General features: G+C 47.0%; 6 protein-coding genes across 6 annotated transcripts; 3 read left to right on the forward strand and 3 right to left on the reverse strand.

The window, feature by feature from the left end:
- Positions 1–2,614: 2,614 nt before the first annotated feature.
- LAJ45_05340 (uncharacterized protein) lies at positions 2,615–2,966 on the forward strand (the record flags this gene model as incomplete). The annotated part of the gene is made up of 2 exons (XM_046114911.1): positions 2,615–2,827; positions 2,916–2,966. The coding sequence occupies 2 exons, from the start codon at positions 2,615–2,617 to the stop codon at positions 2,964–2,966; spliced, it is 264 nt and encodes an 87-aa protein (XP_045971948.1).
- Positions 2,967–3,825: 859 nt separating this feature from the next.
- On the forward strand, positions 3,826–4,878 carry LAJ45_05341 (uncharacterized protein; the record flags this gene model as incomplete). The annotated part of the gene is made up of 2 exons (XM_046114912.1): positions 3,826–4,682; positions 4,734–4,878. The coding sequence occupies 2 exons, from the start codon at positions 3,826–3,828 to the stop codon at positions 4,876–4,878; spliced, it is 1,002 nt and encodes a 333-aa protein (XP_045971949.1).
- Positions 4,879–6,619: 1,741 nt separating this feature from the next.
- LAJ45_05342 (uncharacterized protein) lies at positions 6,620–7,522 on the reverse strand (the record flags this gene model as incomplete). The annotated part of the gene is made up of 1 exon (XM_046114913.1): positions 6,620–7,522. The coding sequence occupies one exon, from the start codon at positions 7,520–7,522 to the stop codon at positions 6,620–6,622; it is 903 nt and encodes a 300-aa protein (XP_045971950.1).
- Positions 7,523–8,097: 575 nt separating this feature from the next.
- Positions 8,098–8,769, forward strand: LAJ45_05343 (uncharacterized protein; the record flags this gene model as incomplete). The annotated part of the gene is made up of 1 exon (XM_046114914.1): positions 8,098–8,769. The coding sequence occupies one exon, from the start codon at positions 8,098–8,100 to the stop codon at positions 8,767–8,769; it is 672 nt and encodes a 223-aa protein (XP_045971951.1).
- A 3,334-nt stretch (positions 8,770–12,103) lies between these two features.
- LAJ45_05344 (uncharacterized protein) lies at positions 12,104–14,573 on the reverse strand (the record flags this gene model as incomplete). The annotated part of the gene is made up of 2 exons (XM_046114915.1): positions 12,104–13,656; positions 13,745–14,573. 2 exons carry the CDS (start codon positions 14,571–14,573, stop codon positions 12,104–12,106), a joined length of 2,382 nt encoding a protein of 793 aa, XP_045971952.1.
- A 1,442-nt stretch (positions 14,574–16,015) lies between these two features.
- Positions 16,016–17,050, reverse strand: LAJ45_05345 (uncharacterized protein; the record flags this gene model as incomplete). Its single annotated transcript, XM_046114916.1, has 1 exon — positions 16,016–17,050. One exon carries the CDS (start codon positions 17,048–17,050, stop codon positions 16,016–16,018), a length of 1,035 nt encoding a protein of 344 aa, XP_045971953.1.
- Positions 17,051–17,957: the final 907 nt, after the last annotated feature.

Genomic DNA, 17,957 nt, shown 5'->3' on the forward strand with positions numbered 1-17,957 from the left:
ACGGCGCTCTGGGAAGGATTGATAATGGTAAACCCTGGCGATTGCTTCTTTGTCGGAAAGGTTTTTTTTTTTCGTTTTCAAGCTTTGTTTTCTGGTCTCGAAAATCCGGGAAAACAAAGTTGTACAGATGGTGGCCGACAATATCTCTGTCCGGTATTAGTACATCTGCCCTACAAGAACAAGCACCATGTCTTTCGACATGCCCATCCCTTTGTGTGTTTTCGCGTCGGCTGGCGATGCAAGATTGACCCACTTGCCGCGCAAAATTGCTCTAAAAGGTAGTGGAGTATACTGTTTCTCCCTAAAACCCCGTCTATCGCGGTGGAACTAAGGAGAATATGAGGAATTGTTGGTTGTCTAGGAGCTGGAATTGGTACTTTGTCTGGTGGCAATAGAGTGAATTGTTTTCTGAATTTCCCAACAATGTCTGCTTTTGATTTTGAACCACCATGTCGTTGTTTGACATGGCCATAAGGTGACATTGGATCAACAGCAAATTGGCAGATCACACAAATAATAATTTTGTATTTCGGGTTGTAGAGCAAGCTCACTCGGCTTTCATAAGGGAACAAAACTATTTAGTCTTATTAGTTTCGGGAACAAAACTAAATTTAATATTTGAAAATTGTATATTAATACCTGTACTGGGTGATGTCATGGCGCTACTAGGGGGAGGTGTGAGGGGTGCATGTGACTCGGGGAGTACTCCTTCTATTATTTAACAATATTGGGCCACGTTCTGTTGCAACGAAATATCATGATATTCAGCCAGCTTGGCGCAATATGTGATATTTTTTCTGTTGGCACTGTTCGAGTAACCACTTTATGTGATATTTGTCATCCTATTAGAGCCCCAATATCACAATCTAAAATATTCTACTCAGACCAAAATATTCAAGCTTGTATTGCACAGTCCTCACCACGATAACCATCACCAAATGCAATACCAAGTCATCAAGAAGTTCATTGCCATTTTTGTGGTTCTCAATCACTGTTAGGCTTGTGTGACATATATAGAGTATTCTAATTCCTTCATCAAAGCTGTTTATTGAAGTTTAGCGATGGATTCCAGAAATCTACAGGGGGTTGTGGTAACACTGGCAACAGAACGCATCTCCTCCATTTTATTTCTGCCAGATTGTGTTTATTCTATTTTCCTGTTGCTACCTTACCAGATCGCAACATCACAATATTTTACATAGCGGTTGTCAGAACGCGGCCTTAATGAAATTAGTTACTAGATTACCTAACCCGACGATTGTAGGAATAGAACTACCATTATCCAAGATTTCCTGTTGGTGTTTGTTAGGGTTTATTTCTGAAGGTGCTATCCATTTGTATATTTGTCAATATAACCTACACTCACATTTTATTGTAGAAGTAAAATTTCACCCACCCAAATCCGCGGCCCATACAAATCCGCAAATGGCAACTTTCATCGGGCACAAAGAGGACTGGCAGCGACCTTGACACATCAGCTTCGGCTTTCAAAACCACTATCAATTTACATACAGTATCTTTGGTCTAGAATTGAAGAAAACTACATACTTGGGATATCCCTTCGTTCGTGCCCGCGATTCACATAAAATAGCCGAGTCGATATTCAAAATCCTAACTGTTACAGGGGGTGGATACCCTCTAGGAGTAGAAAGGTCTGTTGAAAAGGAGGTCACAAACTGTGACTTCGAGCCTAAAGAGGTTCGCGGAGTGTGGGTTAGGTGTGCTAGAGATAAAAGTCGCTGGAACAAGTTAAACACCCCCAATAGCGTTTATGGTCAAAACGAACGAAGGGATGTAAGTGGTTTCCCCTTTACTCCTGTTAAAAGAGTGGATTGAACCCAGGACCATATTTCTATGTTGTTTGTGACGAACGTGTTGGGGCCAAGGTATGCTCAGAGAAGAATAATGGAAAAGTCCCGATAGTTACACAATCTGGTTGGCCTTATTGAACCCGGGACCATAATTATATCTCTTGAGCGAATGAGGTATTAAGCGCCGAGTGCATCCCGAAAACGACATATCCAGGGTAAGTCGCTCGCATCTGGTTAGGAGCGAATCGAACACTGGACCATATTTCAAGTATATAGAGCCTGGAAATGTCGTATTAGCATGCTACATGGGTTTATACGCAGAGAAATACATACGCAAGTATCATAAGGATACAGCAGGAGGATCCCTGGCGCAATCGGCTTTACTCGACAGACTCTGCCTCTATTCCAAGGCTCCTGTGGTAGATAACCATCCTTGGGGGTCTCTTATTGGGCCTTTACTGGGACTCGCCCCACAGCACCCATGATCTGGGAGGCGAGTATAGCTTCTTGAGCCACAGTTAAGTAGATCTATGTATTGATCCTCTTAGTAAATCCTGAATCAGAATGACAAGTAATTAGGGAGCTTACCAAACGATCTGCAAATTCAAAGACCAAGCTGCCCCAGAAAATATACCTTCCAGGTCCTCCGAACAGTTTTCTGGAGACGAGATATCATATTAACCGATAACTAGGTACTTATTTAAGTTTCCATAGAGCGCATACCTCATGTGCTCCGCCAAATTCCGGGGGCGAAGATAACTGAATTCCTCGCTGTTCCAGCAACAAAAGGAAAACAGCAAGCCATGTCCATCACCATAAGGTTCAAATCAAGCCGTCAGCGAGCTAAATCCATCGAGCTCACACTCCGAATTCCTAAGGTATGGGAGGAGCAGGGAGAGGAGGCCCCACTAATATTGAAGGTTGGCAGACTGCTCTCAAAAGCCTCGGAGGATAAAGAGCAGGGACTGCGATCCTCTACAATCAGACAACGTCTTGATGCTCGCTCGAAGAAGGCGGTAAATATGATGCCTTATTAGTAGACTGGAGAACTAGGAGAACCTAGGTTTTATCCTAATGTAACTCTTACTGTGGTGTCTCCGGTAGAACGAGTATGATGATCCTAGAGATAGCTCGAAGAAAACGAGGAAGAAGTAATACGTATCCCCAGTCCCATGGAAAGTGGTCTAGCAATAGAGTGATATGTTATGTACGACGCGTCACGTGGAAGTAAAAGAAGGCATCGCCTACATTAAGGATCGGCTACAAGGTTGTTTCTATTGTGCCATTCTAGTATGTACTATGCGATACCATTAACAAAGTTGCGTCTGTACTACCATGAGACGGGAATGCAGGTTCACAGATTCACAAAGCGGCAGAATTTAGCTATAGGGCGCTCCTGGTACTCCTGGGACCTATCTTACCTGCATGGTAGCTACGACTAAGCATCCCAACATACATATGACACTTAAAATTTAATGTGCTACTAGAGTCTGGGGTCATCAATTCTCACCCGTGTCCGTTGATTCGACGTTGTTACGGTCACACCCGGCAGTCCTTCTAATGTTTCAGCAAACATTCCAATTGCCAAGAGCGGAGATTTGAAACAGTTCATCTAGTGAACAATGATTTATTGGTTGAACTATCATTGACCCTTCACTTGGGCGTTTTTATCAACCATGGATCGAACCATGGAGGTTACTACAAGAATCAATTATAGTAATAATGTAGTCTCAACCAGCTACCCGTATAACAATCAGTCTTATAATTCCGCCCAGAGTAGAGTTGAATGCATAAGAGGGGTGTTATGCGCAATTAATCCAATACAGCATCGATCGTCAGCCACCAAGACCCGCGGACCACGCCACCGCTTCTACTACTAAAACAGCTAACCCCACTATTGCCCGCACCTGCGCTCTCAATCTCCAACAACTTAGACCAAACCCTTTACATCAGCAGAACCTCACAACAACGCCAGTGCACAGCTCGAATTCCCCAACTCCCCCCAATTCGCACAATGGAGCCTCTAATCCTCATCATCGCAACAGAAAACGCCTACTTCAACACCACGCCATTTGATCAAGAAGGCTACACCGTCACGCACATCCCCCGCGCCACCCAGCGCGACCTCGAAGACGCAACCGATAACATCGAGCCTCACCTTAAGTATGCCATCATTGCCTTTGGCACGGCTGCAACACACGCACTCTCGCTGGCCACCTCCAGCATTCACTCCCTCGCCTGCGTAGTTGCCTACTACCCACCTATTCTCCCCCCCTCCTTCAAAGTACACTCCACCATCCAAGCCCTCATCCACCTCCCGAAGGACACGCCCTTCTCCCCCGCCAGCAAACCCCCGCACATCCTCATCAAATCCTACCAATCCCCCTCCGGATTCGCCGAGTCATCATCCCCCACCTACGACGCCATCGCCTCCAGCATCGCCTACACCCGCACGCTTGAGCTCCTCCGCCGCACCGTTGGCCCCATTGTCGACCATGACGATGTCTGGGAGCGTCATCTAATCGCTGAGTTTGTCGAACGGGACGCTGACAAGACGCTGACCACAATGATTGACGAGCCATACGTGAATCACGTCCCGACGGGTGCGGGAGGGATTGGGTACAAGGAGTTGCACGCCTTCTACACCGAGCACTTCATACCGCGGAACCCGCCGAGCCTACGCATGAAGCCTGTGTCGAGGACAGTGGGTGCTGAGAGGGTGGTTGATGAGCTGGTTGTGACTTTTAGGCATGATCAGGTCGTGGACTGGATGTTGCCGGGGGTGCCACCGACGGGGAGGGAGGTGGAGGTGGCGTTGGTCGTAGTTGCCCGGCTGCGCGGGGGGAAGCTTGTGAGTGAGCATATCTACTGGTGAGGCCGTCATATTCCTCTTACTACATAATGGGAGCTGATTTGGAATAGGGATCAAGCTACAGTGCTTGTACAGATCGGCCTGCTCGATCCAAAGCTGCTGCCAGTTATGGGAGCGGAGTCAGCAAGGAAGGTGCTGGATAAAGACTCGCTCAAGAATAATCTCTTAATTCCTGAGTGGAAGGCGCCGAAATAAGATTTCCATATCATTTATTTTGTTCTTCGGGAGATGATGTTATGATACCAAATGAATCAATAAGTTTTTAGCAGAGTACTAATCAGAATAGCATAGGCTCTTTTAGTTGATAGTGATAAAATTGAAATAACAGGCTAGTTTGTTATATCACCCTCGATCAAAGCACAATTCCGGAAATCTAAGTACTGCACGTATAAGGTTTTAGTGTACCATAAAACAAATTAATAGCAAAAAATCGCTACAATAGCATTACAAAGACCCCAAAAGCAAGAACAACACACCATACACTACGCAACAAAATTTCAAAACAACCACTTCCCAGAGGAAAGTGAGAATTTTAATTTGAGCCCGATGCGGGGGTCGAACCCGCGACATTGAGGTGCCGATAAAAGCCACACGCTCTACCACTGAGCTAACCGGGCGATGTCTTCGATTCTGCACACGGAGCAAATAAGCTTATTTCATCGAGTTTAGTGAGAGGCAACCGGAGACCGGGATCGTACAGGTCTAATAATCTTTGCCAAGGCTTTAATGTTTCAGACAGGGATTACTTGAAGATCGTCGAGATGTCGAGCTTTTGGGGGTGATTGAGACATTACATGAGTACTTGCTTGGATGTGGTCTGATGGCACTCTGATTATACACGTTGATATATCTCTAAGACCAGATCTCGTAAATCAGCAGTAAAGGAATAGAACTGTAGTACTACGTTACGTACTGTATTTTGACATTGATACTGATCTCCTTGGCAGTGGTTGTTTTCCAAGGATCGACTTCTTTGATTATACTAGCTCCCACCGCTCCTAAACACCCCGGGGACTTATACTATGAGTGTAGGAACATGCATCCCGGAAATACTCTACTAAAATGTCAATAAATATCCAGAGGTTCCGGCAGGCCTGAGGTTATATGGGCCGGCCCGGGTTTCGGCCTGCGCTGCCAGGCCGGGCTTGGGCAAGGGTATCCGAGGTTGGGCCATGGTCAGACCTAGTTCCAAGACAGTTGAGGCCCGGACTTTATGGATAGTTTATATGGGCCGAAATAGGTGTGTGTTTTGACGCATCCATCAGATTCGATGTCGCATTTGACACTAAAAAAACATCTTGGAATAAGAAGAGATTTTAGCATTGATAAATAATCTTTTTTTATATCATATAAATTGTTTCTAGGTTCAATTACTGCATGCAGTCATAGACTATGGCATAAAGACCCAGCATTGATAAATAGTCACCTATACTTTACATATAAGTTAGCGAAAAAGCCTGGGCTGAGGCCCATTTATATGTGCCAAGCCGGACCGGGCTTGGGCCAGTCCTATGAAAACTCTGCACAGTGATCAACTAGAAGGATTCTGGGCACAGGACAGCGTTTATAAGGGCTCGAGTGTATGTGTATGTGAAATTTACAAAAAGTGGTCGCACGCCTTGGGTATTCGCAAGCTAGATGTTTACACTAAACTTAGAGGCAACTTGATCATGCTATTAGGAAGTTCCTTCAAAGAAACCACGAGAATTCCCAGTATATGTAGTATTCTTATAAATTCAAACCAACAAGGATTGCCACTTTAGTTACAGTATTTGGCTTCGCTCGGCCTTGGCATTCCTATACGTCTGATCCCTTCAAACACTACATATTTGTCTCTGCCCCCCATGTTTCTTTCTTTCCTTCTTTTTTAAGTCAATAGCTATTGTTTTCTTTTTGTATCCCAGCCAGGGGCCTTCCTCATCCACAACTCGCCCATCTAGGTGATGGTGCCATTGTTCATAGGAACTTCGCCAATTTTGATCATGCACCATTCGTCGCTGCTGTACCCGCTGTCATCGGTTTTTTCGCTCCTTTCAAGAACCTCTGGATAAAACGGGAACCCCAATAGATCTTCGAATTGCCAAAATCCGTCATAGGACGTGAGCTCGTCCTTTGGTGCACACGGCCATAACCACACCTCCTCGCCCCATCCCAAATCGTTGACTATGATCCCATTATCAATGGCGTTTTGATACGAAACTGGGCTTCCCTTTACGAGGACCCCGTCAACCCAATTGATAGGCATCAAACAGAATCTCTCAGCCGCCGCCTTGACCCCACAAATCTTCCTGAACACGTCTTTGATAGTCGCATTATCGCATACCTTCAAAGACGTATATTCTCTCGCCTCTGACGAGTCAGAGTGAATGTTAAATTTCAACCACAAATTGACTACGCAGTGCCCATGGTTTTGGCAGGGGAAGTAATGACAACCCAGAGGAGGAGCATTTATTGCCGCAAATGCTTCGATCATTCGTAAAGTCTTGTCGGTGATAGGCGCGAGCTGTCCCCCGCCAGTGAAGTGGTGTGAGTGAAGTTGAATTCCAGGAGGGTTCCCAGGATGGTCGCTAATCCAAACCCACTGTGCAATTCCATTATCTACGTATAAAGCATAACGGTAGCCGCGGTCGGGCCATTCGACGATGACACGGGGGAGAGCTGCATCCTTAACTCTCATGATAAAAAGTGACCTCGAGAGGGTTTCGTCGAGAATTTTTGCTTGCTGTTCTCGCCAGATCTTTTCTAAAGCTGGATTCCAATCCTCGTAGCCGAAAGGACCGATGACCATAGTAAGCATTGGACACAGGGTGTCGGGATGGAGACGGACGCGGACATGCATGATCTTTATTCGAGGTTGAGGGTTCTGCTTTGATGAAAAGTTATCGGATGTTCTAAGAAAATAGAAGTATGCTAAGAGAGATTGACGAGGGAGTTGAGAAAAATTGTATTTTTTCTTTCGCGGTATTTATATGTTTTGCTTAGTATGGTAAACCTTCTATATGACGCGTGACGTCCTAGCAGTTCGTGGCCGAGGACAGCACACATCTAGTGGCAGCTATAGATAGAATCCTCAGTGCCTGCCAGTGTCCTAAACTACATGTAGGGTAAAGCCCCCAAGAATAGTTTTTTATTTCTATTGAACTTACGTTTTCTATTGTAGGTTCTGTTAATTTTTTGCGTTTGTATGTATTCTATCTCCGGTTATCGCGCTAAAGATTCTATGCGCAATATTGGATGAAAAATATAGTATTTCACCGTCATCTCTCATGTCAATAAATAGACATATATGCGTCGTCTTATAGCTAGCAATGAATACTGCAATAATCGTTGTGCACAAACCAATCCCAAGGATACACAATACTACCAATTGCAAACTTCTTTTCAACATCAATATCAAAAGCTATTTCATCTAAAATGGATACTCACACCAACATCGCAAAGCACGAAGCATGTGCTCCTCCCATTGAACCACCTTCAATTACATCACTCGCAAGACCAAACAAAATATGGACCCTCAAAGCGGTTGCCCTGACCCTCGAACGATACGAACCAGCACACAGCAATGCCCTCATCTCCCTCCTGACATCTATGCTCAAAGGCCTACAAGAAATACAAAGTGTATCCCCGCGCTTCGCAATACAAATTTGCTCGGCCGTACCAATAAATCCATGGGCACCGGTGTCTTTACCCGACTGTCGTATCACAATCAGCCTCGGTGAAGAACTCCCCGCACCTATTATCGAAGCCGACGAGACCAACCAAGCCGCGAGGGAAAGGATGTACCAGATACTGGTGGGCGATCGGTTGAATAATCCCAAAGATTCGACGACGATAAACGAGTTCAAAGCGCTGGGAACAAGAGGCCTGCACCGGAAGAGGATTTTAATGAGGAGGCTACGGTGGTTAAGGGTCTACGAACAAAGGATGGGCTACACGGAAAGGGAGGATCAACTCGAATGGCCTTTATTAAAGGCGTTAGAGGAAGGATTGCAAAAGGAACTTGACAGCATCGACGCTTTGCTCGCAAAAGTTGCTGATGCGACGGGAGTGGGGAAATGGGTTTATTGGTTGCGCTCAGATCAGTAAAGGTTTTGCTTGGTGCTCCTTCTGAACAGACTTTGAATTTGTGCATTTGGGAATTCAACATAACATCCCTTATTTCACTTATTTTGCTTTTTCTTTTCTCTCTTACGAGCCTGCGGACATAGTGAGTCCTTTTATGAGCAGCAAATGTACTTTATGTCATGGTACCTAGATATCATCTCGCTTCTAATTGACTTAAGAGGAAATAATAAAAGATTTCTTCTCTGTTGGTGTACGCGTATTGGTACTTATTCGGAAGTCTGAATTCTAGTATGCTTTCATCCAACCACAAACTCGCGCTCCCAGGGGAATACCAATGCAATCTACAATACGGAAACCTCTCAAATGTATCATGTAGCAACAGTACAAGAAAGGTATATAGGATCAATTTTTCTCTCAATTGTTCATTTAAATCTGATATTTCCGGTTAAGCTTCACCCAAATACTAGATATTTAAGTTCAATAATCAGAGCCTCAAATTAAATGTCCAGAATATCACGGTTCAGATCACATGTGCGTTAGTGCATATGTGTACTTTAACTTGTGCCGCGGGAGTACCCTTCATGACGTACCTCAAGGTAAGTTAAACTCAGTGATTACTAGCGCGCTCAATGAAGTTACGTCGTACAGTATTGCCGTATAATTCTCTTCCATAACCTTACTCGATCCATCTTCTCCTGTTTACTGTTTCCACCGTCTAGAGACGTACGTACTCAGTATCCATTTTATAAGATCAAGTTATCCTGCATCTCTTTACACCTCAGAAACTGGGTATATTCGACGAAACTAAAATGGTTCACTAGCTCTACTAAGAGATACTAGCTCTGGACGCGGTGCTCTATTGGTATCATCATTTCTTCGTCACTTATAGTGAGAATTTTCGGCCGAATATACCCGGCTTTGCGGTGCGCATGTGCTTAGTACTTTTTGTTATTTGCTTAAAGGATACGTATCAACTCTCAATCTCGGAAGGAACTGTATCGTCTACATCGACAAAACCTGTTCATAGGCATCATAACTAATCACCAAGCTGGCTTACATGCACTTGCTTCATGCCACAACTCTTGTCCGGATACGAGACTGGGGTTACAGCGAGGTTTCCAAGGCGTGCTCTCACGGTAGGGGAAGTAATATTTTGCAGAGTTTTTGTATTCTAACTCGACCTTGAGAATATAGGATTTCTCGTTACAATCGACTCTCGTCGTAAGGAGACTGTGTACATCGATACCCCCGTTATAAGTTATAAGGATAGCAATTGGTGGCCCCAAAATACTGTACTGCCTGTCCTTGCCTCTTACGTATCCTTATATCGAGTCAACTGTACCTACACAAAAGTATCCAGATGATTTTATCTCGAGCTAGCCACTTAATATCTCTATAGATGAGTAAGTCCTCTCCTGAGCGTTTAAACATAAATATATATATCTAATATTCGCAGCAGTAGTCTAAGAGAGACTAGGGTTGTCTTAAACGTCCGTCATGCTGGAGAATTGCCTTATATGATCAGTGCCCTTGAAGAGAGCAGGTATGAATTATTGCCCTCCAAAATTTTCATCTATTAATTTTCAAGGTTTATCATTGCATAGAACTGGTATTATTAACGCCTAGCTACCGAGCCCTAGCCGCATACGGGGGCGTAATAACCCTCAAATCCACACTTTGGCACTATTGGTATCTAATCCGTAGAGGGTCTCCACAAGAAAAACCCAAGAGGTAGATGGAATAACATATCCTCCAGCGATATCGATATATCGATAATATCCACATATTTACCAAGGGAATCTATCCAGGAGGGGTGGAACGACTGTATCAGCTATAGAGAGGCTTGTGCTACTCTATATCAAGCTCCACAAAGGCGTTTTCTTTTTCTCGCGACAGGATCTGGGATATCTATTATTGTAAACCCCCCCCCCCCAAAACTCTCTCACCTATATACATTAAAGACCAGCTTTCCCACACTCTGAACTTACTATCGGGCCTCACCACACTTCAGCTAGCACTTCTGACTTCAATGCTCCTAAGGGTTTAAAAACATATGTTTTTCAATATAGTATTCATGCATTAATTAAATACTAAGAATTCTTGACCGCAACAGCTTGCCAGAATTTCTGATGATTTAGTTAATGAGCAAGTACTTGTGCCCTTATAGTTTCCCGAAAAGACATTCCGCCACCATCGTGCTGATACATCGCAGAATACCAATCCCGCTGAGCACACACACTGAAGTGCTGGGTACACACTGAAGTGAGAGTACAACGGTGGGTAATAAGTCATCGGACGACCTAGCCACAATTTTGCCTGCAAACGCGTATTTTGGTGGCGTTCCGTCTGATGACTTATTACCCACCGCTGTACAGCGAAAGCTTGCTATAACGGTACTTTCTATAAGGGTAATCTCTCTATAACGGTAGCACTTCTCGGTCCTTTTTGCCTGCCTTTCAGCACCAGCACCTCATATATAAGGGTAATCTCTCTATAACGCTACCAAATTCCGGTCCCGAGCGTACCGTTATAGCAAGCTTTCGCTGTATACTATTGCCAAGCCATTCGAGTGATATACCATGATCCACGGACCACACCAAACGGAACAAGCTACTGCGGTACTGGCGATGACGCAGAGTTGAGTTATTACAAGCAGGCCAAATGACGCAAACCCTCCTCGAGTCAGTTCCACACATATGAAACATTAATGACTAGCTTTTATTGTAGTGAGCATAGCCACCATCACGGGCATTGCGGTTTGTACAGTTATAGCTAGCTAACTGTGACCCGGCACTGCGCACAGGACCTAGGTTGGTCTGACCTAGCCCAGCCGGCCCATACATGTGTTCATGATTGGAGCTGTTAGCTTGAGTGTTGGGACTGCCATGTTCGTGAATTCATTGCTCAGCCGGCGCGGCGGGGGGGGGGGGGGGGGCGTGGATTAAGCCGGAAATGTGAGCGGATCGGCGGAAAAGTGCGAAGCGGAGCTTTTTATCCCTATACTATGCCACGCCGGCCGGGCGGTGCTTCTGATAGACGGGCAAGGGATTTTATGATAGAGTCAATGATTGTTGATTCTAGTAATGTAGGCTGTTTGTACACGAATGGGAGAATAGCTATCGATCATGAGAATCCGATGTAGGTATATATGTATCCCTTGCTCCGAAGAAGAAAAAACAGTTATGCCAGACACTAAGAAAAACAGCTATGCCGAAGAGAAAGAAAGGGAGAGAAAAGAGAGAGGAAGAGAGAGAAAAGCCAGCTATACACCGCCCCCATCACAAAAAGAAAACCCCAAAGCGGAAACCAAAGCACAATAATAACAAAAGAAGAAACCCAAACCCACACCCCTCTTCTACACCCCCACCATAGCGACCTGAAGCTCTTCTGTCAGTTTCGCCCAACTGCCACCTTCCTTCTCGATCTTCTTCCGCTTCCAGCCGCGGAACTGGCTCAGATTCAGCTCCTCAACCTTTTCAGCCTCCTCCTGGATACACTCGATGAGCTGCTTCATAGGGTTGCACGTGCTGCTGTGCTCGTGCCGGATGTGGCCCATCTTTGGTTTGGGCTCTTCTGCGGGCGGGGGTGTAGGGGTCTCGGCGTCTGGCACGGGGTCGGCGGGCGGGACAGGGACTTCGGCTTCTTCGGCTTCTTCTTGCGTGGCGGCTGCGGCGATGGCGATGTCGTTGGCTACGGCATCGGCATCGGGGTTTGCGTCGGCGTTTGCATTGGCTACGGCATCGGCATCAAGGTTTGCGTCGGCGTTAGCATTAGCATCCGCGTTGTTTGCATCAGCGTTGACGTTTACGTCGACATTGACCTCCGCATCCGCATTTGCATTTTCAGCATTTTCAGCCACAACCGCATCTGCGTTGGCAGTGTTATTTGCATTGGCATCGCCATTTGCTTCAGCATTAACGTCGGCGTTGGCATCGGTATTTGGCTCAGCATTTGCAACTGGTTCAGTGTCTGCAACTGGTTCAGCATCTGCAACTGGCTCAACATTCGCAACTGGCACCGCAGCATCTCCGTTTACTTCAGCATTGCGATTGGCATCCACAACGACATCAGCGGTGACTTCTACGACTGCATCTACCGCAACATCTGTGTTGGCATTTGCGTCGGTGTTTGGTTCAGCATTTGAATTTGCATCCACGACGGCAGCATTAGGATCGGTGTTTGGCAGCTCAGCGTTATCATTGACCACTGTGTCTGCCGCTACAACAGCATCCGCATTGACCGTATTTGCATCAGCATTTGGTTCGGCATTCACATCTCCAACTGCATCTGCAGCTACAACAGCATCTGTAGCTACAACAGCATTGACATCGTTAGGCTCGGCATTAGCATTATCAGCATTAGCATCAGCCGCCACATCCGCGTTCACGCTGGCGTCGGCGTTAGCCTCCGCATTCGCATCCGCCGCCGGATCTGCGTTCACATTAGCGTCGGCATTAGCGTTGGCATTAGCTTCCGCATTAGCGTCCGCTCCCGCATCTGCCACCACATCCGCCACCACATCCGCGCCCGCGTCTACTACTGGTGGCGGAGGCGGCGGCGGCTGCTCAATATCATCCAACGGAGGAGGAATATTTTCACCGTTGTCCTCCTCCTCCGCCACTGTTATCTCACCCCACCCGTCATAATCCAGGTGCTTGATGCGGATTCCCCTCACCGCATCCACCAGCTCCTCGATCGAGTAGGTGTCCACCGTCTTCATGTCGAAGCCCAACATCCCAACGCCCGCAAAAGCCTTATACAGCGCGCCCAGAAGGTATGTGTCGCACCGGGGGTCTTTGGGTGTGTGTTTGCACAGCGGGATTGCTCCGGATGCGTACTTTGTGAATGTGGACGAGCACAGCGTTACAATCTCCTTCACGATGGTGTTCCGCTGCTTCAACAGCGCATCTACATAGTTATACTTCATCAGCCGTACTCCCACCAGGAAATCCCCACTGCCAAACACCAGAAAGTAAACAGCTAGGAATCAACCTACTCAGAATCACCTCCGGCACATACGAATCAAACTGCCTCAACCTGTCCCTACCCCGCCCTTTGTGCGCCGCCCAGCTCACCACCCTCCTACCCGTCTCATCCTCGTCCACCACAACCCTCGGCACAAGACTTTTGCTGACCCGCTCAAAGAACTTGCGACTACTAAACACCCATGCGATGAACAGCCAGTCCTCGTACCCCACCGTCGTCACGTCGCCCCGAAACGGCTGCATCCACGTCTCCGCCCACAGTCGCACCGCCCCCACACAATCGTACTTGTCACACACCACCGCCAGCTGCTTCAGTTGTGGAAACGTCACCGTGCGCGGCACCTTGTGCGTCTGTAGGTGCAACGCATACAGAATCACGGCGAGCGCCGTGCCATTGTCGTCATAGAGCGGCTGCACATGCTGTACGAGAGGCGCCGACGGCTTGATTGGTGAGGTGGCCGGCGCCCTCGCCGCTGTACGCAACGAAACGGCTTCCGCGAAACTGCTGTTGGGGCCGAGCATGGCATTGAAGACCGGAGATGCAGCGCACAGCACCGACGACGACACACGAAAGCGCAACGGCTTGGGTTTTGTGGTAGTGCCGGCATCGCTAGCGGGTGCAGGTGCAGGTGCAGGTGCAGCTTTGGAGTCTGTGGGCGGTTTTGCGGGTGCGGCGGCCTCGGGTGTGAGGGATATGATGATGTCGCCCGTAGGACAGATCTCCAGCGCGGGTATGTCTTTCAGCGCTTCAGCGGGAGAGTCTGGCGTCACGAGCGTGAGCGGGGAAAAGATACTGTCTCCTCCTCCGCTCGTGGTAATAGTAGTAGTTGTTGTCGACATTTGTAGCTAGCTAGCTTGCCAGGCGCTGATCAAGACTCGCAAAGAACGCAGCTAGAAGGCAGAACTCCGCAGAAAGGAAGGGAAAAACGGGGAAATCTCTCTCTCTACGAGTTTTGCGCGCTATGTTAGTACTTATAAGATTATGGTAGCCTTTTTTTTTATTCCCCCACCACCAACGGGTAGAGTAAAAAAAAAAAAACTGGCATTGGAGTATGACTCTACTCCAGCATCTGCAGCGGGTGTAACTACAAGTATGTACGCGGGCACCACTCAGAAGCACCCAGGCCTTGCATTGATTGGACGTGCATACAAGGCTGCCATCTCAAAGTCCGGTAGTGCACACTTGGCTGCTGTACCCCACCCGCAACCTAACCTTCCTGCACCACTATTGGAGATTGGGGCCTGTTATCTTTGAAGCTTTCTTCAGGCAGCAATGATGCTAGCTGGGCTGAATAAGGTAGACTCGAGGAGCCGCAGTCTTGGCGGTGGTGGTGACTGCACTCGCTCCCGGAGCTGCAGAAGATATAGAATTAGCCGCTTGGAATGAGAACTTCTTGCACAGCCACCGCCCGCTGGTGCCTTCGAGAGCAAGACTGCCTTGAGCGAGAGCTGTTCATAAGTACGGCGTTACACTCAGTGGCAATTACACAGCCGAGTGATCGACTGTGCATATAGCCAACACAACCAGCTACAGTGAAACAAACAGCTCAGCCTCTTATCATAAGAAATATGGAATTCAATTACAGATACCCTTCGTTCCGATGACGTGAACAGTCTGTTGAACATACTATATAACCAATACAAACGATACAGACCCTCCAGGAAAGAAATAAAGAAAGGGAAAAAACATTACTTTAAATACTCATACTTCAAATACTCATACGTATATACATTAAACCAAACTCCGACAGGAAACCCAAACACCGTTTCATTTTTTTTTATAAATGCGCTTTACTAAATTTATCAAGGAAAAGGGCGAAGAAAGAGAAAAGAAATTAACCACGCCGAACCGGAATAAGATGCGAACCATGACGAAAGGGCAAAAAATAAAAAAAGGAACAAAAAGAAGCTGAGAGCAGGGAAAGGGTAAAAAAAAAACACGACGAACCATCGATGTGTTAAGATAACAGGCGGAAAGGGAAATAAAAAAGCAAAAAAAAAAAGGAAGAGAGAACGGAAAGCCTAACAGCAGTGCCCACAGAGGCCGACACTTATTTCCCAGCCTCCTATCAGCCTGAGAGCCACAATAGGTGTAGGGCGTCCAAAAGGTCCCAGGATGATTCCGGTGTGGTGCTGTACTCATCATCATCATCGTTATATCCAGTCTTTAAACCACCTGTTTGGAAGAAGAGAAACCAAAATAACGCCAGAATATAAACTTTAGGAAAACGATTCATCCCTCTTCCTCCTAGCAAGACCTCTTCATGCGTCGCTCTCGTCACTTATTCTTCTCCCGCCGCCTTAACCGCCGCCGCCGCCGCCGCCCGTGCCCTCCTCCTCCTCCCAAGCTGCTGCGTTATTCTAGTCGGGTCGTCTGGTGGTGGAACCCCGAACCGGAATCTTCTAATGGGTATTACCTCGCCGTGAACTTTTCTCCTGTGCTGAAGAAGATTGTGCCGCTTCGAAAAAGGTTTTGTATGATTGCAGTTGGACCAATGGCACAACAAAATCTCGGGAGTCTCTGGCGCCGGATTGTTGTTATTATTGCTGACATTGACCACAGGAAGAACCTCTCTCTCTTCCTTTTTCTTTCTCTCCTGCTTCTTGCGGGGGTTGGCTGTAGGAATGGCTTTGGGCACAGGAATGGCTTCGGGCACAGGAGTGGCTTCGAGTACATGTATGGACTCATCTGAGTAGAGAAAATCCGTAAAGCTGTGGCCCGGTTGAAATCTATGATCTTCGTATGGATAAACTGCCCTTTGGTAGGAGTAAACAAGCCCAGGTTGTTGATAACCCACAGAGTCGTCACCAAAATCGTACAGCTGCCCTTGGAGGTTTTGTTGGATACCATGAGATCCATAAAATGAACCAGGAGTAGGGAAAGCAGAGGCAACAGCAGCAGCAGATGCTTGGGATGTAGCAGCAGCTAGGATCGCGTGACTAGAATTTGATACCAGTTGATCTCCACTCCACGCCCCCAGCGCAGCACAACTTGCGAGGCCTGATGCTTGACCTTGAAAACTGGCACCGTTGACACGCAGATTTTGATGTCCCAAGTGAGATAAATGAGGGGGAGGGGGGAAATCTATATCTGGGTAAAAATCGGTAGAGTTCACGCCCGGGTTGTAATGGACGCCATCCTGATCACCTTTGAGAGGAGAGGGGTGCAAGTCCCTCAGAAGATCATGTTCAATCGAAAATATCTTGTCCTCAGACGCGGACGCTTGACTGCTTCCCCAACCGGCCGGGCCGGTTCCCCTTAGGTTCGACAATGCGGCTTCGTTTTCTGTGATTCTGCCTGACGCCCTGCTCTTCATATAGATGTTGAATGATGATGAATAAATCTTAGGGCTACCGGCGAACCCGAGATAGTGATTGAGTGGGAATCGCAGTCCAGTTCAATGCAGTGCAGCGCAGTGCGTTCTTGGGCTGTAGAAGAAGAAGTTCTGAGCGTGGAGGCTTGATTTCTTATATACACTACGCTTGATTGTCGGCAGCAGCAAGTAACATTCGCCTTGTTGACCTAGTTCGCACATTATGAATCTGGTGACCGTACAGTACTTTGACATCGTGGTGTTCCTAAGCCCCCAGAACTAATGAGAATGATTCGCAATCCTGTGAGAAAAGCCCATATGTTGTGGGGGGGGGCGCAAAATGTACGACTGTAGGTCCGGACCGGAGAGAAGTGCAGTTAGGGACCCTGTAGGTACATCATGCCCTTCGCTTTATCGAGACTGCTAGTAGTCAGGGAACATCTGAGAACGTTGAAGGAAGGGACTGTCTGTGGGCCTATTCTCCAAAGGCGTTTGTTTATTGGTCGAATTAATGCAACTCCGGCCGCGAAAGAGGAAATTACCCGCTACACATGGAGGTCTCGCAGTTCCCATGGTGTTACACATGTTGACTAACAGCAGGTCACCACCAACCGCACAACTGTAGAAGGCTACTAGAAACAACGTACCGTTTGTGGAGAGGCAGTGCAGCAACAACATACAGTTCAATCTTGGTAGGGAGTACACTCGAGTTAGGCAAAGTCGATTGGATAATCCACTTCAAAGTCGATAACCAGGATGTTTATGTACCTAGCCAACCACTTCTTTCCCCTCTCCAGGATACTATAATAGGTATGAAGTGGTGCATACTGCACGCACGACATGACGCAGTTCTACGGTTTTATGTGAATCGATTCCTTCGGTTCCTTCCTGTCTAATATGCACTGTCGTT

This window comes from Morchella importuna (assembly GCF_003444635.1).
Source record: "Morchella importuna strain M04M26 chromosome Unknown Morimp01GS014, whole genome shotgun sequence".
NCBI lineage: Eukaryota > Fungi > Ascomycota > Pezizomycetes > Pezizales > Morchellaceae > Morchella > Morchella importuna.